Consider the following 23,997-nt stretch of genomic DNA (forward strand, 5'->3'; position numbering starts at 1 on the left):
TATAGCTCATTAGAGTCTGTGCTTTCAATAATTTAACACCAAGCCCTTTCGTGCGCACCCGTAGAACCTCCCGCTCTGGGCTCGGAGAACAGTGGTTTTCTGAGAGCCGTTACTCGTTCTAACTTGATGTCATGGCAGCGAACAGATGAGTTACGCCCACTTATTCATGAACTAGACGGCCAAAAAGCTGAGCTTCCTGGGTGCGTCACTCACGAACTGTCCTCCTTTTGTTTCATGAGAGATGGTCTTCATATTAAAACCTCCCGTGGCAGTGGCAAAACCTATTTATCGCCCTGCGCACTGAACACCGCAATGACATAAATTTCGCATGCCAAGACGAGCCTATATCAGGGCACTTGGGCTTCCCACGTGCTCTCGCCCGAGTGCACCAACAGCACTATACTGTCCACGCCTACCGACTAGTGTGAAACGCTACGTGTCAGGTTGTCGTGAATGTCAGCGCCACAAGAAATTGCCTGTGGAGCCAGCAGGATTACTTCAACCGATTGAACCACCCTGGAGACCGTTTGATTTCGTGGGCTTGGACCTTCTCGGACCAAGCCCGTTGTTGTCTACGGGAAACAAATGGAATGTAGCGCAACAGACTTGTAGTGCTTGTCCCCATGTGTTTTCTTCTTTATGCATACGTTTTAGTTTGCGCTGCTATAACCTCGAGATGCAAAACCGACTGGCCCATTCTTTCACCTTACCTGGCGATGGAGTACCTGATTTGTTTTGCCGAAGCCAATGCCTTACCTCATGGCACAGCTGCCGAAGTTGTCCAGTTTTTCGTGCTCCACATCCTTTAAAGACATGGCATCCCGTAACACGTAATCACAGATAGAGTAACGGCATTTACAGAGCTGAAGAAGGAAGAAGTTTTCAAGCTGAGTTGTACTAGCCACCGCGAGACAACCGCCTACTTTCCTCAAACAAATGGACTAACACAGAAATTAAATAACATTGCAGACACGTAGTCAATGTACGTGAACGTCCACCACAAAATTTGTACGAGATTCTTCCATGCATTATGTTTGCATACACCACTGCAATGCAGGAAACAACGCGGTTAACGCCATTCCACCTGGTCTGCGGGCGCAACGTGCAAACCACGCGACAACGATGGCGACTTCCTCTAGGCGTCCCTCCATATTCTCAGTGTGCTGAAGAAGCCCGTCAAGTGAGCCATCTGTACTTCCATTGGCGGCAAAGAGCAGAAGCGTGACGTTAGAACCTCCACCACCTAGACGTCGCCGCGTCCGCGGTGGCCTGGTCTGCGTTCGTACCCCTATACGACGCCCCGGCTTGTGCGAAAAACTTCTAAAGTGCTATTTCGGACCCTGCAAAGTCTCGATACGCATCACTGACGTCACATACGAGGTCTTTCCAGTCGGTGTCTTGTTTCCGCGTTGACAGCCTTGAACCGAAACTGCACAAGTACTCCTGATGCCATACTTCACACTGTTACGTCTCAACACCATCAAGGGTGTTAATTGACCATGAGCCATGTGTGAGCCATGAGCCAACCGCACCTCACCGCTAACCACACGTCAGCGCGGCATGGACAACAATTAAAAGCACTCTCCCCACCATTACCTGGAAACCGGAGAAAAGGGTGAACGGCAAGGAACCACGACAACGAACGGATAGGCGCAGTTAATTAGACGACTCAAAGCCTCACCCGTCCCTCGGCACTTATCCAGCCGTCACGACAGCGCGTAAACCAGCCAGCTGTTGCAGGATTCCACGAAAGGCCCTCAGCCCGCCCTTCACCTTGCAGACTGAGCGAAGAACGGGGTGGACAACGACGAAAGAAGCAGATGTCGCCAAATGATTTCTATCTTCTATAAATTCCTAACCAGTTTCTTCGAGGCTGAGTTGCTGCGAGTTATAGATAGCATGGGCGTGGTATCGCAATGGCGTCGACGATGGTGACTTGCTGCTAGACAGTCTTCAGATTCCCTAGTCGACGCGCCTAGAGAAGACGACGGGATTAAAAGCAGATACTTTTTCGAGAGTGAGAACAGAGAATCCTGGTGTAAACTGAGACGTTTAACTTGGCCCTGCATAGAGTCGGATTCCGCAATGGAGCCGTGTAACTTAGCTAATAAACCCATTTTCCTTCATTTTCTACAACCTGACGTAGCAGTCGATGAGCTTGGTGGATTCCATGCCCCGAACGCCACCCTAGGCGTGACAACGCGGTTGGGTGCCTGCATTTGCGCTGCTTCATAGGTATGACAGTGAGACAGTTTATTTATTTCGTTTCGTCTCATGCCTTCGCCTATTTTATTGGGTGTATTAATGCCTCCGCTTACCAAACATTGGGATTCCTAAAACGCGATCTGCGTCATACACCTTATCACGTTAAACTACTAGCATGCAAGGCACTTGTACCCACCAAGCTTGAGTACGCCACATCAAACTTGCCTTATCCATTCCAACGAAAGCATCCAGAATTGTGGGGCGAGGTTTATTCGTTCACCGTATTCTTATAACGCCACCGTATCTCTACTAAACACACAGTCCGCCTTAAACACACTACCATCCCGGCGTCGCAATCAATGCGACGCCGAGAGGCCCGGGACGCCGACCCCACATTCTCCCGATTCCCTGCGTGATACTGAACTTTCTGAAATGATACTAGAACTTTCTCTGCATTCTTTTTTGCCGATCATCGACGAACTGTAACGACCTGCCTCGCCACATCGCCGAAATCACTTCTTCATCGACATTTGCTAATAATCTTAATACTAACATAGTTCACTGAACACATGTGGCCACTAATTAGAACAACCAACATTTCTAAACCCCACCATTTATGTATACCCTCAGTGAGAGGTCTTTACGCAGACAAGAGTGAAGCGAAGTGTGCGCGTGTATAGTTATGTAGTGTTCGCATTATTTTTTGTTTCTCTTCCTTTGTCTTTCTGGGGACATCAATTATCTCTTGTTCCCTGCGTCTAAGCAGATCAGGGTGCCTGTGTGTCTTTTTTTCTCGCGCAGAGTCGATGTATCTAAGGGCGGGGGGGGGGGAGGTGGGGGGGGGGTCTAATTTCACTTGGTGATGTTCTAAAAGCAGCGTATAGAATACGACGTAGAAGAGGTGCAGGTTTTGCTTGCCATCGCTCGATCTGACCGAGCAGTCAAACTTAAACCTGACCTTTGTTCAATCGTTCAAGGCACTATATATGTATATCCTACAACAGGATCACATTAGCTCAATTTTCGAAAGTCACCATCCTATGAAATCACCCTACAATGACACCAAGAAATGCATGCAATGAATTCATTAGTGCATTTCAAGCATACAAATTATACTTTATACTTAAAGGTGGATGAAAGGGGGCGAAAGACTACTGGCTTAGGTAGGATGCGAATCCACCTCTTCGGATTACGTTGTAATGCTTTTACGCATAGAGCTACTGCAGCGAGGTTTTCCTATCCACTTTCTTTAGTGTTACACGTGCAATAAATCTCATCCTGGGATTGACTTAAATCCGAAATTTAAACGATATTAGATGGAAAATTTAAACTCGCTGCCAGTATTAAAGAAAATCCCTTCTCGCAAGGCTCATTCTCTGATGCCCAAATGTGAAAAGCTGCAATCAATTCTTATGTTTGACGTATTATTAGCATAGGTGACCAGCGAATCATCAAGCGCAATTACGAAGAAAATATTTTTTTAATTTTGTGCCAGGTGTATATTTTAAATATTTCCGAATCACCAGATGAATTCTTGATATCTGTTAATTTTTCAAGTAGATTAACGAGTAGATTAACAATAGGGCAGTAGTGGCAAATAAACACATAACAATTTGGAGCGGTAAAAAAATGATTTCTTTGCTGTTTCACTTCTTTGTTTCCTGCAGGAGCTAATGCGCTCATGGTTGTATGTAAGGCTTTTTTGTGTTTCGCTACGTTCCAGTGTCGTAAATGCGGCTTCAAATATGGAACAGTGGCAGCGCTGCGTTCGCATTTGACACAACCTGTGTCGACAACATCAGAATGGTTAGACTAGTACCCGCCGTGTAAGCTTAGAGGCTATGCCGTAGCGCTGCCGAGCTGGAGATCCCGGGTTCGACCTGCGGCTGCGGCTGCTGCTTTTCGATGGGTCGACATTCAAAAACACTTGCGTACGATTGTCACACCCGGTGGCCAACCCCGGTGGTCAAAAAAAGTTTGGAGTCCCCCACTACGCTGTGTCTAATATTTATATTGTAGTTTCGGAACTTAAAGCTCCTGAATTTTTTTTTAAATAGCACGGTTTATCCCAAACTCATATTCAGAGTACAAGTGTGCACTCTGTGGAATTGTGCACTTCGTTGATTTCCTTATATGGGGTAAACTTTCGAATTACAAAAAATAATCAAGTGGGATCAAGGTGTAATAATGTGATTATTGATTCTCGCATTCTGCAGATATAACAGCAGCCAATCTCTCCATCTCCTGCTATGGAAACGTGCACGACCCAGTGAATATCACGGCCCAGTCCTACGTCGAACTGGTCCAAGTGTCTCAATGGACAACTCTGAACGTGACACTCAAACGGGGCACCCACTGCCAACTCTCAGTGTGGGTGACTCGCGGTGACGGTACCAACGGTACCATGGCAATTGCATCCGTGCAAGCCACGCGCACAGAGCCAGGTAATACTGCTTCCCCGCACAACTATGGCTGGAGAAATTTCACCGACTTGCGCGCCTTCTTGAATCTATGTGTTTCAACTAGAAAAGTGTGGCCTAGAAAACTTGTGATGGAGGCAGAGATGGAGCAATGCCGTGCTGATTTTATGGCAGGATTTCTCACCAGTATGTTGGCCGTGCGTTTATTAACATTTGAAAGCAAATTGATGAAAGTAATAGTAAGAGTCTACAAGGAAGTCCCTTTGACGGAAATGTGATGACATGCCCCAGTGACGCTCAACCGGATCGATTTCCGACCTCAATTGCCTGTCTGAACCCGCCTGTTGCTACAACCCACCACATCACGGGAGCAATTTAAACACATGAGCTAAACTGTGTCCAGGAAGCGAAGATGTAGCGGTTTATACTTCCCAACGTATCTCCATTAAAGCATCCCCATTATTTTCCAAATATCTAAGGACAGTTCGACATTCCTGCGCACTATCTTTTCATTTAAAAAATCAGAAGCTCTATGACATTTGTCGCCACAACGGATTAGAAATTAATTTGTTATAAAGACTTAATACGTGCTTTAGCTGTCAGCCGTACCTGCTTCATATATGGAACCTATCGAGTCGCAAATGTCGTGTTTGCTAACGTAGTAAGTGCTTTTTTTTAAAAGCCAGATTACTACTTTTTGATCTCCACACAACATGTACACACTCTTTGCGCAGTGTCTCAGCTGCGTATGTGAGTTTACTGCTTCCATCCATTCTAGTTTAACTATACAGAAGTCACGATATGATTTAACACATTCTTTTTTAAAAAAATATAGCACCAAATGTGTGTGTGAGATGTTTTATACCCATAAAATTTGCCACTTGTTTCTAATATGCACCAACAATTCTTCGATCAATTATCCTGTTTGTGCGTTTCTTGCGATGATTTCCTTCGGTAATTTTAGATGTGATGTTGAAATGTTTATTTGCTGCGAATTTTCTTTTCTTTTTCAGCTGCTGCACCGAAGGGGAACTCTGATACTCCTTGTAAGTTATGTCATCTCTGGATCTGTTGTTTTAAACTGCTTTAATGCACGGCTGCTAACAATGTTTGAGCCTAATACTGGACTATGTGCCGGTTAACTCAGTGCCATAAAAATGTGTACCTGATCAGGAAGTTAGTTGTTTTATTTTTATCCTAGAATATCCTGTACGTGTCAAAAACATTTAGGCCGTTCTTATGCACGCATTTCTTCACTTTGTGTACGCATTCCATATACATCTCAGTGATACGTGCAATTGTGATCAGTAAGCTTAACTGCAAATCAGCTGTCGCCTGTGCACGAAGAGTGGCGTACAGAAAGGTCGTCTTCAAGAAATTGAAAACGTTTTTCGATATTTAATGCATAACGTTAAACTTCGCAATGTTAAATTTTATGTGACAACTGGACCTCTGCTGCACTTCAATATGCTCTAACTATTTAAACAGCCCTCACACTATACGGCACCTCGGAGCCTTGAAAAATATAAATCAGTTAGTTAATAAGTAGGTAAGTAAGCAAGTAAGTAGGTAAGTAAATAAATAAATAAAATTACAGAGATGCTTCCGGGAAAACCGTTTGTGCTGCAAGATCATTCATGAACGCGGAACTGTATCTCCTGCGAGAGGCAGTGACATATATGTGGTAAAAAGTCTGTTCTTTCATAAAAAGAAGTATTGTAAATGTTGATGAAACACGCGGTAAATAGCACGAAGAATGCCAATATTTCGGCTTTTGTAATCACTATACACTAAAAGACTACCATCCTAAAACTTCTGTTCTGGCTACGACTAAATTTAGTTACAGTCAGAGAGCCTACATGTTTCACATGTTATTAATAATTACTACTTTCAATTCTTGAACAATGTTAAAGATTCTATTTGGTCAAGAGACATTCATGGTCATCATTATCATCATCATCGTCGTCGTCATCGTTGTTGCTGTTGTTGTCATCGTCATGGTCATCAGCCTATTTATGTTCACTGCAGGACGAAGGCCTCTCATTGCGATCTCCAATTACCCCTGTCCTGTGCCAACCGATTCCAACTAGCACCAGCAAATTTCCTAATTTCGTTGCACCACCTAGTCTTCTGCCGTCCTCTACTGCGGCTCCCCTTCACTTGGTACCAATTCTGTCACCCTAATGGTCCAACGGTTAGCTAATCTGCGGATTACATGACCTGCCCAGCGCCACTTTTTTCTCTTGATGTCTATTAGAATGCCGTCTATAGACCCGCCGTGGTTGCTCAGTGGCTATGGTGTTAGGCTGCTGAGCACGAGGTCGCGGGATCGAATCTCGGCCACGGCTGCCGCATTTCGATGGGGGCGAATTGTGAAAACACCCGTGTACCTAGATTTAGATGCACGTTAAAGAACCCCAGGTGGTCAAAATTTCCGGAGTCCTCCACTACGGCGTGCCTCATAATCAGGAAGTGGTTTTGGCACGTAAAACCCCATCATTTAATTTTTTTTAATATCGTCTATACCCGTGTGCTCTATGATCCAAAGCGCTCTCTTTCTGTCTCTTAATGTTATGCCTAGAATTCTTCGTTCCATCGCTCTTCGCGCGGTCCTTAACTTGTTCTCAAGCTTCTTTGTCAGCCTCCAAGTCTATGCTCCATATGTCAGCACTGGTAAAATACACTGATTGTATACTTTCCTTTTCAATGGTAACGGTAAGCTCCCAGTCAGGAGCTCACGATGCCTGCCGTATGCGATGCAACCCATTTTTATTTTTCTGTGAATTTCCTTCTCATGGTCAGGGTTCCCTGTGATCAGTTGACCTAAATAAACGCACTCCTTCACAGACTCTATAGGCTGACTTGTGATCTTTAACTCTTATTCTCTTGCCCCGTCATTTATCATTATCTTTGTTTCCTGCATATTAATCTTCAACCCAACTCTTACACTCTCCCTGTTGCATGTGTTCATATGTTTTCCCCTTCAGGACACATCTCTAGGTCACACGTATTGAAATTAGGGCATTCTTTCAATTATAATGTCGCGTATACATGAAATGTTCTTTGTTTTAAGAAGTTCTTTCACTTGAAGCCAGTACACATATTTATCCTTTCCTGCTCCACGCGGTCAGTGTAGAGAAGGTTTAAGCTATGAAATGTGCACGAGCTACTTCGCATTTAAAACGAAAGATATATTGATTAAGATGTGTGGTGATTTCTGACGGTCGATGAGTTTTTTTTAATGTTGATGTTGCCAATCCATTACAATAGTTTTTTTTTTTCAGATCGGTGCACATTCGAAAGTGGAACTATGTGTGGGTGGAGTCCGGGAAACTTCTCCCTTAAATGGGCTTTAAACGATCCAAGCAAGAAGAGTCCCGACTTTCCGCGGTTTGACCACACCCTCAAGGCATATAGAGGTGACCCGGTTATGTCAATTATTTATCATTTGTTATGTGACTGTAAAAATATGGACGAATGTAACCAAACGCTATTAGCATTGATGTTATTTTCTACAGATACCACCTTGAGATTCCGTATGGAAAGAACCCGATTAATGAGTTACCTAAGTGGACTGCGGAATAATAACCCGTTGCTCTTAAGTGCTACTCAGCAGTGATACCCGCCTATTCAAGGCCCCACGCTGAGAATGCGTATCCTTGGCATTGCGGCTGCGCAGCACTTGAAGCAGCTATTTTTCAACGCACTGTTTTTACCACCAAATACAAAAACGAACACATTCCTATAATCAGTTATGCTATAATGCACTTACTGAAGCAGAAAACATACGGGCGAAGCAGAGCAGTTATGGCTTTTGATGTGCCAGAACGTCTTACTATTTATTTCTAAATATTTAGTTATTTGTAATGATAACCATTCTAAACGCTTCTACGTAACAAATTTTCATATAAATTGCCGGTCCGAAAGTCAATGCCACTTGGAATTGTGTGGCGATATTGATTACATGAGATCTAGAAGCTAATAAAATACCTCCGTTTGCCCAACTTGCCTTCTTTACAGAAGTGAAAATGTAAATATGCTTCTTCTTGCTGAGACTAATATAAAATTTCCATGTGAGCCACTAGCTCAAAGACACCAGCTTATAGATGCACACCTACGAAGCTGTCGCGGTGGTCATAATCGACAATTTATATTTTGGCGTATCCCATCTCGAAATAGCACAGTATATTATGAGGGACTATGCAAATACCTACCATTAGTGGGGAGCTTCACAATAACTTCGACCACATGTGGCTTCCTTAATGTGCACCTAAATTTAAGTACATGAACGTTCTTTCCTTTTTAAGTCCGCCCCCCTTGGTATACAGCGGCCCTGGCCGGAACCAAAGCCAGAACCTCATGCCGAACAGCAGAACGGTATGGCAACTGAGTCATATTGGCTGGCAGAAACACCCAAAGGCCTGCAAAAATTTGGAAATACAATGAGTAGCACAGGTTAGAGCATGCCGGCCGTTACGTAGTTTTAGAAGTCTCCAATATTGGTGCCCTCTCTGTCGAATAAGTTGCACTGCACATCGTACTATTCTATAAAGGATGCACATTTATGAAACGCACGCTTCAGTGCCCTCATCACTAGGGCTATAAGGTCTACTCTCTTTCAACTAATATTTGCATTTACACCTGTTATAAACTGCCTGTGGTGATTGTTATAAAATTGCCCCCAAACGAACGACAGACGACGCAGTACGCGATGAAGCACTCATCAGTCCTTAACTGTTGATGCTGCCATATGCAGCTGCCGCTTGCACCTTTCACGGGGCCGGGCACTACTTGACATGTAGCCGTGAAACAAGTGACCACGTGTCACCATCAGGTGCAAGTTTGTGAACGTTGCACGCGCACTCACGACCAAAGCGCTGAACTCGGACGGGGACGCGTTGAAATTGTCATTTAAAGCATAACAACTTAATTTCGTAGTGAGTTTTTGACAGTGAGCTACAATGCACACCGTTCGGAGTTACTGAAAGGGATACCTTTATAAGAATTTTCGTATCCTCGTGCTTATTTAGACCGTTGTTCGATATAGGGATGTCACAGCGCGACAGCAATTGCACAGAGGCACATTAAAGAAAAGTCACCCACAAGTGTGGCCTCAGTCGTGAGATATTCGTCTTATACACCCGAACGCAAATAGCCCGGAAGTGAAATCGGCGATGGGTAGTTTGCACGCGCGAAGGAAGCGAGCGCTGAAGGGGAAAGGTGCTTAGAGGTGAAGAAAACTGCGCACCGAGGAAAATAGGAAGAAGTGCTCTGAGCACGCTGTGAGTCTAGGGAGCGCGGCAAAGCAACGCCACGCAGATGAAAACCTAGGTGCCATTCAGGGAAGTGGTAAAGGAGAAAAAAGTCGAAGCATCGCGGAGGAGTAGAGTAGGCAGAAAGGCGCTGGGTTGACCTCCTCTGGTAGTCTCTCGTCCATTCCTCTGTCTGAGGAATGGACGTACGAGTTTCACCTCGTAATAACATCGTCCCCTCGCGCAGTATGTTGTTTGTGCGCTTAAAAGCGTGAATTAATAGCGTGCGCTTAATAGCGTGAATTCTCGTGACAATATAAAAGTATACTGCCTCCTTCAACCAAAAGTGCACGATTGTTTTACAGTAAGATAAGGTAGATTCTTTTCATTTTCACTATATTTTAAAACAATTTGCCCTGTCGTCGGGCTCATTATAGCGGACGAGATATTGCCTCTTCTGACTGCGCATGGATTCAGGCTAGGATGTTTTCGCAGCCAACTTCGTGGCCGAAGGCCCTCAATACCTCCGGCATCAGGAATTCCGTTTTGTGCATTTCCAATCGACACCTGTTTCTTTTGCGAACATGCCTTGGAATCCAACAGAGAATTGAAGACCGTACTCTGATACCAGTTCAAGATTAGGTGTGAGCAATGAGTGTTTTGCTAATATTGTTGGTGAAACCCCAACTCCAATTTTCTTGCCCACATTTTTGCAATTAAAATGAATGAACTAGTAAAGCCTATATTTCCCTGTTTTCTTTCAAGGTTTCTTTCATGATTCGAACAAAGCGCTAGCTCATTACGTTAGCGCCAAAATTAAAGCCGGCAGCAGACACTAATAGAAGCTACATCAGAGCACGTACTAGGAACAATGGCGGTCTTGATCGCCTGCAAGAGGTTATCTTAAAGAATACCATGAATAACGCTGCAAACGCACGACGCATAGTTGCCAAATGGCCTAAAGCAAGATAAGCTACCGCTGCCAACACTGGTACTCTGTGCACAGATTAAGATGACTAATGCAGAGCAGATTAATTCTACCTCATTTGGTCCTGCGCCGCTTACCCCATTCCCCTCCCCATGTGTAGGAACTGGACTCAGTCTGGTTAACCTCCGTGCTTTTCCTTCTTCCCCTCTCTCTCTGTTCTCAAGGGAGCTCCCTGATATAACCCTTACAATACCCACTGGCGGCTCCAGAAGAAAGTTAGGCTCCACCCCCCTCCACCCCACTGATTATGCCGGAACTTTACTGCTCACAGTACTAAGCATGCAGCAAGCTCCCCTCCTTTGCTGCTTATTTTGATGAGGGAAAGCAGCGCCCCCCTTTCATAGAGGCTGCACTGCATCCACCCCTGACCACACGGTCACGCGACACCTAGTGAATATAATATAACCTAACCCTGAAGCCTAAAAAGTCATCGCTACAAACGGCAATCATACTGGGGAAAAATGTATAATATTGACTATCTTTTACTATGTGCAGAAGTATTTTGATGTTTTTCGAGATTCCATGTTCATGCATAAGCCACTTTTGCAGGACGCTTTGCATTTGCCACAAACAACGAGGACCAGGAACCGCAGCATGCAATTCTCATCAGTCCCGATTTGGATGTCAATGCAACTGGTGGAGCATGCCTCAGCTTGTGGGTGTTTACCGTCCATGCACAACACGTAAAGTGAGTACTCGTATTTAGCAGAATTAAAAAGATGATTATGTGAAAAATAATTGTGCGAAAGAAAAGGCAACGAACATAGATGAACTATGTCTTTTGTGTCGCAATATTACCAGGCATTCAATGTCAGTAAAAACAAAAATACACTGCAATAAAGTTGGAGGCCAATAACGCGAGATAAATTGGCAGGAGCGTTAACTGCGGTGTACAATCCCCTCAAGAGGATTCCGGCAGATCCCATGCACGATTATTATCTAAGTTACGCGAGAGCATTCGCACAGCACACGTATTGTATTCAAGTTCAAGTACATCCGATTGAGCGGAATGTGATGCCCCGTCCGGTTAGGCTTCATCCCTCCTCGCGTCAGCATCGCATGGACTTGAGAGATGGCGGCAACGCGAGGGTGGCGGTGCTCTTTTGCTCTGCTGTTGCTCGTATTGGGCGCCGCTTCCCAGGTGTTGTCCTTGCACCAGGAATAGCTGCTCGCTTACTATGCTGCATGCCCGGTTTAGTATCGCCGTAGCGGCTAGACTCTCCTTTTTTTCATGGCGATGTCATTGCGAGACAGAGAAAAACGGGGTAGCATAGCCAAAAAAAATTATCTCGCGTTTCAGACATTCGCGAAATACCTGGACACGTGGAACTGTGATGCTGCAAGAGGCACCTTTCAGACCTCACAATGGTTACCTGCCTCAACGGTCACTTCTTTGGTGTATATCCGCATGCCTTGATGCTTTCATAGAGTAACTGGCGTTTTAGGCTAGTTGGTTCCTTGTCCACATCTCCTAGCACAAGAAAAAAAAACTTGAAGTTCATTTTGCTTTCATAGCACCTCTATACCTTTTGTTCAAATGACTAGTCACTATTCCACAGACGCTTGCTCTTCTTCATTTCATATTTTAAATAAACTTTATTACAGTTACAGTTAACAGAAATGAAATCTAAAAAAAGTCTGCATTTATGTTATCCGTTATATTATCTATTGAATGTTCTAGCCCGTATGTTTCAATTAAGAAGTCCTCTGTGAAATATTTCACTAGTTTGTTAAGTGTTTCCCATAAAAGATAGCAGTAAGGACGGCAATTTTCTTTCACGCAGGAGAAAAGTAAATTAGGGCCGCTCAGATGGGGTCATGCTCAGAGAAAGTCCTAATTATGCTAACATCATATATCACCGAGATACTCGATGATCACTCGCAAACATTCACGCGTAACAACAATGAGCGAACCCACAAAATGAAAGCCGTTGATTACAACGTGAGAGTTGCGCGCTCTGACCAGCGTTTACTCCTTGTCTCTGAATCATCTTTTCGGATGCAGCTTGCCCTTTCGCGCGCGTCCCCGCTGTGCATTCAATCAGCCCTGGTGATTCGTGCTCTATAGAAAGAATGGCTCTTCGAGCTGAAGTTGGATGTGATAGTTATAGAATAAAAATTGTTGTACAATTATGACAATCTTACTGTAGTTACTCATGACTACGTTTACTCGAGAAATTGTGGCTATTTTAGTCATTTTATGACATGCAACCACATTTGATCTTCCTAAGATAAATTTGATCATATGAGGTAACGCTCCAAACACTTTCGGTTGTACATTCCAGCAATTCATTTATTTACAGCATTTTATACCCTAGTTTCTAAAGAACATAAGCCATATATGGAAGAAGACGCAAACTACGAGCAGTTTTGTTTATACTCTAGGTAATTCTTTTTAGAGGGTGAAAATAGTTTACTTACACGTGGAAGGAAGGTAAGAAGAACTATAGTACGCGATAACGAATGTCTTTCATGACTATGTTGATGTACTAGGGAAATGACTACTGCATTGCTATATTTATCATGCATTAAGTTTAGCGATGCCACTTGTTCATACACGTTCATTATTTATTTTTATTTTTCGGTAACCATTCGTTTTTCATGTGCTAACAACTGCTAAGATTACCACTCGGCGTAAGACGCGCCTTCATATACAAGAACTTTCTTCGAATGTTTCTTACCCATTCTCTCTCAAGAGAATGTTCTAAGCAGATTGCATGCGCGACCCGAATACTGGTGTACATTTCGAGAACGTATGAAAGCACCAGCGATTTTTCTGTACGACGAGTACTGTATAAACAGCCGATGGATTTGACCCATAGATAAGCATTTCGATGATCCAGAGAAGCTTCCTCGAGTACTTGAAAGATAAGATTGATTTAGTCCCTCGGCTGTACAGGCGCTGATTGTCTTTGCTTTAGTTTACAAGCGGCGTCCTCGTAAAGCAGTGCTGCTCGCCATTCTGCACCAGCTGCCTACTGGCTGTGCCTTCAGCACTGCGGCGAGAGGTTCGGCATGCCCTTCCCGATGACCCAATGGCAGGGCACCTCCTGTTCTTCCCGCATGGTCACTAAAATTCAGGACTGTTACTGGCCACGTCTGAACTGCGAGGCCGCCAATTACGTTGAGAGATGCCGATACTGTCACCAACACAAGAGACAACCGAGAAGGCCAGCCTGATTCCTGCAGCCAATGGAATCTTTTCGCCGACAATACCAGCAGACCCGGATGGACTTTAGCGGCTGTTTTCAACTGCAACCTACGGGAAGAAGTGTTGTGTCGTGACTAGCGACTAGCTTACCCACTACAGCGAAACAAAAGCCCTTCACAAAGATAGTGCGGCCGAAGGAACTAAATTCTTCGTCGAGAGCATCCTGCTCCGACCTGTGGCCCTAGAAGTCCTCATAAGCGACAGAAAAACGGTTTTGACAGCGGAGCTTATCAAAGCGATTCTGCAATACCCCCAGACAAACAACCCTAGGACAGCCGCCTGCCACCCGCAGACGAATGATGCCATGAGAAGCCTAAAGAAGACCCTCGCCGATATGTCGGCAATGGACACTGATATTGAGCACAATACCTGCGATGTCGTCCTTCCGTGCACAACGTTCATCTGCAATTCCGTTGTACAGAAATAACGCATATCACACAATTCAAGTTCTTTACCGAAGGAACCCCGCAAAAACGCTAAACATCATGCTTCTGGGCGTCAGCCACGAAGACAACCTCGACACTGTCACATATCTCCATATATTCCGCATATTCCAAAGAAGCCCGATGGCCAGCCCGTCTACGCATCAAGAACGAGCAAATAATCGAGAGTTTACACTACAATGTTCGACAACACTGCTAGAAATACAAACCCATCAACCGTGTTAGGACGCCACTATGTCGACGTAGACCCACTAATAATGTTCTTGACCATACAGGGCACTCCAACGTCCTGGCGTATATTGGACTATGAGGTTGTGGCAGGAGGCGTTATAGCAGCCCGTATGACTTACCGTAGTCCGCGTAGCGCGCCCAAAACGAAACGCACACTTACGCACACTTACGCACACTTACGAAATTTCGGACTTCATTTCTCACTTATTTTGTTATTTTCCTTTCATACGCCTACTTCTTACGTTACGTGCATTTCAGTTAATTTCTCGATAGGCAGTCGCTAGCTAAAGCCATGTATAGCCAAAACATATCGTAATATCATCGCTAAGATCGTTGCAACGGTACTACTAACTCACCTTACTTTGGCCCTGTTTTGGACAGGAAAGAAGCCATTACTCGATCATACAATTTACATGCGTATCGTACATAAATGGCACCGCTTTCGCGCTACAAATTACGCAAACGGAGCTATTCATGCCTCTCGCTCGGCGTTCAGAGAGGCACTGCTCGGCAGAGCGTTTGTCGGTCTGAACGGGAATTGTCGCGTGCGAGAGCGCTCACTCTCGCCATGGCTTGCGGAAGTTGTAGGGCTTGCAAGCGTGCAATTTTTGTTAAACCGATAGCTTGAAGGGCCTCGTTACGGAGAAAATCCGCCTTCGTCGGCGTTGTGCGTGCATTGACAGTGAGCCAAAATTTGGTACCAATTTGGTACCGCTTGCAGCTGCTGCAGTTGCCGGGAAACGTGACAAGCAGTCAAGGACCCTTTATTGTTATCGCGTTCTACTCTTAAAGGCGAAGCTCAAACGTCTCAGAAGCTTTTTTTAGAAAGCTTTCCCTTGCTCGGCTATGGGACCCCGTGTTCGACCAGCATAGTCCAAAAATGGTGCGAAGAGACTCAGGTGGCAAAACAGAAGTTTGCTAAACGCGCCCACCGCGTTTGGCCATGGCAGGCCCACTAGAAGTAAGGAGCGAGCGCGATTGAAAGAAGAGACCGTAGAACCCGCTCTTCCTGTACTCTAAGTTCAAATGTGAGCTTTCTAATCCCTTAGTATATGTCATGCGCCTTGGCATTCTTGTTTAGAGGAAAGAAGTCGTTGCTCAATGGTTGGCACGGTTGTCGCATCACGCGTAACGGAATCGGAGCTATGTTTAACCTCTCACTGGGCATACAGAAAGGCACACCTCGGCAGTACGCTTTTCGATCCAACAAGGACTGGTCGTGTTCAGTATATCTCACTCTGCCCTAGTTGGTATAATCCATCGAGCTTAAACCAATGCTCATCAGGAGTAATGAGGCTCTGAATATGTGGCCTTTCTTCCACAGTCTAAGGGTTTCTCGGTTATGGTGACCCTGTGTTCGAAACGTAGGGTCTAAAATGGCGTGAAGAGACTCCGGCAGCAAGAGAGAGGGATGTCAATGCACGTTCACCGCATTTGAAGGGTCCACAGCGTCCAGGTACTGCCACTATGGTGCGCCAACTATAAATAGAAAGCGAGAACCATTGCAGAATTACACCATGGGAGCCCCACAACCTGTGTCGTGAGTTAATGAAAGGTTTTCAAGGCGTGAGTAAATGCTACTTGTCTATTTGGTTACGTCACGGCCTTCCCTCAGGTGTTTCATCGAAAATTTGGTTGTATGCGGATGACTGCGTCGCATACGGAAACATTCAAGGGTTTATGACCACATCCCTCTTCAACAAGACCTTAATCGAATCTCCCATTTGTGTTACTCATGCTTAATTACGTTATATACAGATAAACGCAAGTTGATTGCCTTTAGTCGTAAACGTATGAATTCTTCGTGTAACTACTTGCCTAACAATTGTTCCCTTTCCAGAACATACGCGTATAAGTATCTAGGCGTCCATCGTACACCAACTTTTTCACGATCAACTCATATCAGCACAATTACAGCAAAAGCAGCCCGTACATTCGGCTATCTGAACCGTAACCTTTACAATGACGCTCAAACTACTCGCAAGCTACCATATCAAACATTTGTCCGCCCTCAACTTGGATATGCTGCGCCCATTTGGTCACCTTACCAACCTTATCCAGTCCATAACCTTGAAGCTATTCATAACCGAGCCACTCGATTGGTCATCAGAGGTAATAGCATACACTCTAGCGTAACAAGAATTAGGATAGCACTTACACTCCCGCTTTTAAAGAAACGTTGACCTATTTCGCTACTTTGTTTATTGCGCAAGATAACTCAACATGAGTATTCGTTTTCCCTAACTTTAATTCGCCCTGCCGTTCTTGAAGACGTCCGCACAGTGAACATAGCTTTCGATACCTATTTGCTAAACTAATGCGTTTAATTCATCGGCCCTGTCACACGCCATTAGGTATTGGAATGAGCTTCCTGATATAATATCTAATATTGTTAATCCCATGACTTTTAGACATGAGTTGCGCACATTATTAAGATTTATTTTGAATTGATTATGCGAATATTTCAGGTCACCGTGTTTAAAATAGAATTACCTCAACATTAACAAAGTTCTCACTCCAGTCTGAGTTGTATAAATTGGACGACCTTTATCGCTAGCCATTGTATAATTTCCATGTCCAAAAGGGTGAATTTATGCACAATAAGTTCTTAGCTCTTTTTCATTGTAGCCCCCATCACGCAAAACTCAACTTCGGAGCCTGTGACGACCATCATTACACTAGCGCCCATACGCTCTAATCTGCACGTGCAAGACATCTTTGTGGCGTAATACCCAGCAAAGCCTACGCAATTTTTGCGAATAAGCGTACATGCACCGTCTGCGAAATCACCGACATTTGTCCCCGAGAGGGAAGCGAGAGCCGAAGGAGGAAAGCGCCTGGAGATGGAGAAGAGAATCACACGCCAGAGTGCCAGGCATCAGACCGTCGTTGTCAACGTAGCGTCCGCGACCGCGTCCGCGCCCTTTTCGTTTGTGCTTTGACTCCGCGGTGCTTGCTGTGCATGTTCGCAGCCTCACCCTAGAGGAAAGTCTAGGTGGCGTTGAGCGAAAAGCTGAAGGAGAAAGGAGGCGAAGCATCGCGGAGGAGGAGGGTAGGCGAAGGATCGCCGGGTTAACCTCCTCTGTCAGTTACTACGGGTTTTTGTGTGTTATGTACATGCCGGGTTCGCCTCGTTATCGAGATACCGAACGTCCAGCGAGAAGGGCGGAGCAGCAACGCAAGCGGTGGCAGGCCGAGCGCTGGTCGACCAAGCGCCGGGCACGAGCTAAACATGCCCGGCAAAAGGCGCGAGCTTGGCTTGCCCAGGAGACTCCCTAGGAACGTGCTAAGCGGCTTCCCACAACGCAAATATTCTACGTGCAAAGCACAAAAAGAACATAGCATCCATACGTTTGCGCGTAACCTGCGTTCCCGAAGCGAAACGTCACTGTAATTAATTTTCACTTTCATGTTTTGTTTGCAGCACCCCGACAATGATATTGGAATACTGGGGCCTTGAAACCCGCACTTATGAGATATTTTTTTTTTCCGTAACCGTTTTCCTTCGGATACAAACTCTTACGGTAATTGCTTGACGCAAGACGCACCCGCATGTATTGGAACTTCCGAATCTGTCGCGAAAGAATCCTGTCTAATCTAATTACATGCGCACCTTGAATATTGGTGCGCATTCTATACGCGAGCGTCAACAATGACGCCAGACTGCACAAAGAGTTCTGAATTCCACGAATTCTGAATTCCAAGACGTCCACGTAATACACGTGGACGTCGGCCACGTGTATTACGTGGCCGACGTCCTTGATACATAGATCAGATTTTCGTCGATCGGCGAATGCGCTCGCCGCTGTTGTTGTACTTTCTTTATCGTTTACTTTGCTGGTTTATCTAAACTGATAAGTCATGCATTTTTCAGTTTTTTGTTCGTCACCGTTGTGACAGTATGAACGCAGTTAAGTATCAGTAAAAAGGGAATTTTAGAGTTTCGTCCATGCGCGACTAAAGTAGTTTGTAGTGGTATCGCTGGCTCATTGACTTCTCACTAATAAACGCATGTTACGAGTCACAAGAAAAAAGCGCGTAAAGTGGCTGCTCACTATAGCCGTTACAGGAAAGTCGGGATCAGAAACCTTACAATACGGTTAGGTCAGGCACAACTCACAAGCTGGCTAACCTCTGAAACCCATGTGTATCCCTCGCCATCAATTGAAGTGTAGGAAAAATCTATAAATGTGAATGTTTTTTACAATATATTTACCCTAAGAGGAGACTTTCTGTGAACCACAGAAGATATCATTGCTGTCAGTATAACGACTTGTAAGGCGACCGTTGTCTACAGAGGGCTATAAACAGTAATAGGTGAAGAACACTGTTGTAAGTCTTTTGGAATGCAACCCGTATTGAATATCTAGACAATTATAATCGCTAATTTGTCCTATTGTATTCCATGGGTCTGCGCAAGTTGCTTTTTCATACGTAATTTAAAAATCATAGCTCGATGGCCACCCGCTTGTTTCAGCATGTGTTCATAATCCATCGTGATGCTGAGTGGCGAGCGTATCTCTCTCGAAAACGGAATTAGCCGGGAGCCGATCACGCAGCAGCAAAGATCCGACAGGCAGAGCCTCTGACGTCTGCGTGTGTGTGCTTGCAGAACCCGTATTACATGCACGTTAGGCGAGCATATCTTCTTAGCGACATGTCTCGGCATGTCTTCGCCATCTCTGCTTGCTGTTGACATGACTATTCTTTCTTCGTCTTGTTCCTTCAAAAATTATGGCACGTACTCACGAGGGGGGGGGGGGGGGGGGGTATTGGCCATGGTTTTCAATGGAATCATGATATCAATGTCTTCCTTCCTGTTAACTTATGGATCTGTATAGTATGTATACCTAATTAATAGCGATTATAAATTATTTTTTTATTTCTTGAAAGCTGGTCGTGCCACTTTTGACGAACATGCTGTGGTATGAAAATGACGCAGTTCAGGGTTAATAATGAGAAAAAGATGTTTAACATAAGAGTCTCCCACAAGCCATGAATTACTCATGCACAATCTGACACACTTCGTTTCAGACTCGACGAAGGGTACTTGTCCCGAAAAGATAAAATGCTAATCACCGAGAGAGAAAGGTCCATACGAAATAGGGGCTGCTTTAAGTGGGTATTTCTTACGGAATTAGATTTCTGGCAGAAGAGGAGGAAATGGTCCAGGGATTCTATATCCCCACATGTTGCATAAAGGTTCGATGGTGCGAACCCACACCAACTCAGGTACGGATTTAGTTGCAGTATTCGTCATCGCGATAGGGTAATAGAAGCTTGGCATTGCCGAGAGGGATAAGACCGGGCATTCCAGGGAACGCTAGATGTTCGTAAACCGGTGCAGAAACGAAGGGCTCATTTTCTCTACGTAGGTATCGTTGTCGCCTTCGGAGTCTTGTTACCGCCAGCAGACTAAGGTTAGGTAAAAAGAAACATTCTGGCCTACCAAGCGCTGCTTTTTGCAAGCTGTCTGCAGTCTTATTAAGTGCTAGTCCACAACGTGAAATTATCCACAAAAGCCGAATTTCTTTACCATAATGGGGAATGAAAAAGTGTATTAATTGGTACAATAGGCAATTATGTGTACTTTCTAGCGACATAACAACTGACATCAGTCTGAGAGCAATATTATGAGACACATTTTCGGAATTTTGTAAATTACTAAGCATGTGGCCATGAATTAGGCCACATAACTTTGATTGTAATCGGGAAGGCGGGTAGCAAAGCTTCATGATAGTGTTTCAGAGTCAAAGCGTATCGCTGATTTCTCAAAAACTTTTGCTTGGGCTAATAGGTTCATGCTTTTTATTCTGTTCTAGGTTCATGCTTTTCATGCTGTTCTAGGTTCATGTTCTCATCTTTTTCTGTGGCGTCCATGGACACTACATTGTAGGAAGGAAGATCTTCCAGATACTATTTCAAGAGTCCGACTTGTGTCTGTTTGGCTATGAATTGAGCATTTTTCAGAAATACGTAATCAAACTTAGGAGCATCACATGTTGTTGTTGAAGTGGCACATTGAACTTTTAGTAGGTTAACGTTTATTTCTGCTAAAGTACTGCATAAATACTACCTGAAGGAACATGTACCGCGGCCACATACAATCAAGAAATAGTGCAGTTTGTGCGACAAAGACCGGGTAACTTGTCCCAGAAATATGTTCGTATGCCCTGAAAAAAGTTTCAGTGTTAGCAGCTGAAATATAGACGCTAAATCTTGTATGTTTGCGCCTGGATACTGTCCCAGGTTTGCAGCATACTTAGGGACACAAAGACGCTTACGTAGGGGCCGTCTCTCTATCATAAATAAAAGTTGCAACTTATAATTTGGACAGCCAGATATCAACGCACAGCCGAATTGAAGACTGCTCTTACATAAGCGCGATAAATGTGCATGATTCCTACGCATACCAAACTTCCTGTTGCATTTTATCGTCAACGAAGAGCGATTTCACCTTTTCTCACAAAGCTCTTTTTTTAATATGAGGACGCAAATCTTATCCAGGATCGTAAATGATTCCCAGATACCTTATAGCGTTGGCCTGTGGAATCAGTTGATTCTGATACTCATGGGATAAGGAAACTGATTGATGTGAAGGGAATACGGGAAGGTCTATTCATTCGTTAATACAGCGAGCTTCACTTTCTTCTTTTTCTCACTTTCGTTTCTTTTCGCTGAGTGTCTGTGTTGTCCATTACAATGCTTCGCATTCTTTCTGGGTGTCTGTGTCTGGCCGCAGTATGTGTTTAACTGCGGATTCACTGCGGCACGTGTCCCTCAAAGTCCTAACATAACTTAGGTCCTGCGATGTCTTACATATAAGGCTAAATCTTTCCTGCAGTCTCTACATACGGTGTGGAGGCGATCAGCGGTTTGGAACAATCACTCGCGCCAGCCACAGATGGGATCACGTAATCGTCGACTTCGAGAAGCCCGAGAGTAAATTCAAGGTGGGCGCAATTTCTTCGACATTTTTCTGTGTGCACCATGGGGCATGGTTTTGTAGCTTTGCGCAAAACGTTTTTTTACAGCCTGGCATATTCAATGTATGATCCAGGTTAGATATAACCCAATAAGCAGAAGTGTATTGCCCCTTGTCTATTTTCTAGAGATGTCCTACTTTTATGCGTGTTCTGCACTCTTCGTCAATACCGGCTTAAAACAACGCATATACGCGCCGATAGATTAAAATTTAGACGTTTATAAATGGTATCCTCCAAGCGGCCTACTTTATGCGGCCCGCATATAAATGGGCCTATCCGTTGCAGAAGAGGGCCGCATGAAAAACGGCGCGCATAACACCAAATCTTTATGCGGTATTTCGGATCCAATCTGCCCTGATTACTAGGCGGTTTATGCCTTTATGCGCTTTTTCCAGCACAAGGTAGGTCGCTTGTATTTACACTGACTAACCTGCCTGTCTTACTATCTTTTTTCCCTTCTTCCTCCAAGAGCATGTGTCAGCATTATAAAACTGATGTGATGATGTGATGTGACATGCGCAATGAGGACGACAAAGAATGTAGTCATTCTAGTCAAACGTTACATTGCTAACATGCGCCTGCTGAATGTTTTTAAGTCATGTTCGCAGCAAGCTGCGGAGAATTTTCTTAAGTAGATTGAACGACTAATTGAGGCAGGCTGCCCACAACCTGTGCTATTTTCTGTAGCAGAAAAAAATCCTGAAGAAGTCTCAAACCCGCCAACTGGTGCAGGAGCCACCTCACGAAAAATAAAAGGTAGCTGTCATACCTTAGATACACAGCATGTCGCATAATTTGAAGAAAACTGCCAAGCGAGCTAATGTAGAGGCGGTGTGTTTTACCCCGTGCAAGCTTTCGAGGATCTGCAGAATGACCAAGCCTGTTTTCGCAAGGCACTGGCCTGTGTCACAAATCAGGAAAGCAAGCACATCGATATTAAGGCAGGAGTCGCTTACGAAATTCCGTTTTTCATGTGGTAGAGAGTACGTAGGCCCGTCCGAGCAATGCCTCAATGATAGACTGAGGCATCATCAAAACAGTGTGAGAAATCGGATAGAGGGCAACTTTAAATTCATTGTAGAGGTTTTAAATATAAGGCAAATTTTCATGCCTGCCAGAAGCCGTGACAAATGGGTTAGACTAGTAATTGAGGCCAAACGGAACGTTGAGGCAGGTGATAGGTGCGTGAGTGTTGCATCAATCCCATTATCACACAAAGGACTGCTTTACCTGACTGCGAATGTGCGCAGATGAACTGTGATTGCGTTCCTCGTACAACATAGTGGCGTTATTTTCCTGATTATTCATTGTTGGAAGTAAATAGGGCACCATGTGTGTGTGTTTCTCTATTTGTCCGTCGTCTTCACGCTATTCACATCAGATATTGCTCTGTCAACACGCCCAGTTATTCATCTCAACACTATAAAAATAGGTGGCGATGATTTGCGGCAGAAAGCAGACTGTTCTATATCATACACTTTTACATGTGCATAACTCATAAGAGATTGTGAACAACATGCGAACGTGTCCGACCTTTCAAGTTACAGCGCTGTGTTTCAAATTTCACTCGCATCATTAGCACAAAAGTCCATCCATACTTAATCTGAATACAATGACTGCATACGTAGTTTAAGCAAATTAATCAAGCCGTGACAATGGACAAACAGACATAATGCTCTGAGCAAGCAACTAAAGGGAGCAAAATGCGTTCAATTTCATTCTCTACGCTCTGCACGAACACATTTCACATATGCTTGGGCTTATGGTTTATTTTTCACAGCCATATTTCCTTACACTTGCAGGTGATAAGCAATTAGCCCACATTGTCAGCAGGCACTAAGGTGTACTCATTTATGTCCTTTTGACCTACTGGCATTCAGCTACACTTGCGCTCATTTACACTCACCTAAACTGACTTAGTCACTTCTCACTCTTCTGAAATCAGTGGAAATGAGTGACAGGGCTTCTGAATTTGTGTATACCTATATCGACAGTACAGCGTGTCCAAGTGCTTTGTTGTAAATTTCATGCGAGCAATATTGCAAGGATTTCTCTCTCTCTCTCCGCCCCACGACACATTTCTGCTGGAGAAACTGCTTTTTCTTCGTGTGCTTCATAAACATATGATCTTTCCTCACTGCAATGAACAATAATTCTGGGCCTGATTTTCATTTACCGATGCTGTTGTGAACTCTATAGTTGCACTGGAGAATCGGAAGTACTCCTTTCTTTAGTGGCGTTGTTATTAGTGATATCTCCAG

At 44.4% G+C, this 23,997-nt stretch overlaps 1 protein-coding gene across 1 annotated transcript in view; it reads left to right on the forward strand.

The window, feature by feature from the left end:
• LOC135909443 (MAM and LDL-receptor class A domain-containing protein 1-like) overlaps positions 1-23,997 on the forward strand; it is a 240,271-nt gene that overhangs the window by 101,085 nt on the left and 115,189 nt on the right. Inside the window, exons 21-25 of the mRNA XM_065441401.2 lie at positions 4,422-4,649; positions 5,639-5,671; positions 7,910-8,044; positions 11,415-11,553; positions 21,595-21,703. Of these exons, the coding sequence (XP_065297473.2) occupies positions 4,422-4,649; positions 5,639-5,671; positions 7,910-8,044; positions 11,415-11,553; positions 21,595-21,703 (644 nt within the window). The remainder of the gene's footprint in view (positions 1-4,421; positions 4,650-5,638; positions 5,672-7,909; positions 8,045-11,414; positions 11,554-21,594; positions 21,704-23,997) is intronic.

Source organism: Dermacentor albipictus, chromosome 3, assembly GCF_038994185.2.
Source record: "Dermacentor albipictus isolate Rhodes 1998 colony chromosome 3, USDA_Dalb.pri_finalv2, whole genome shotgun sequence".
In the NCBI taxonomy this organism is placed as follows: Eukaryota; Metazoa; Arthropoda; class Arachnida; order Ixodida; family Ixodidae; genus Dermacentor; species Dermacentor albipictus.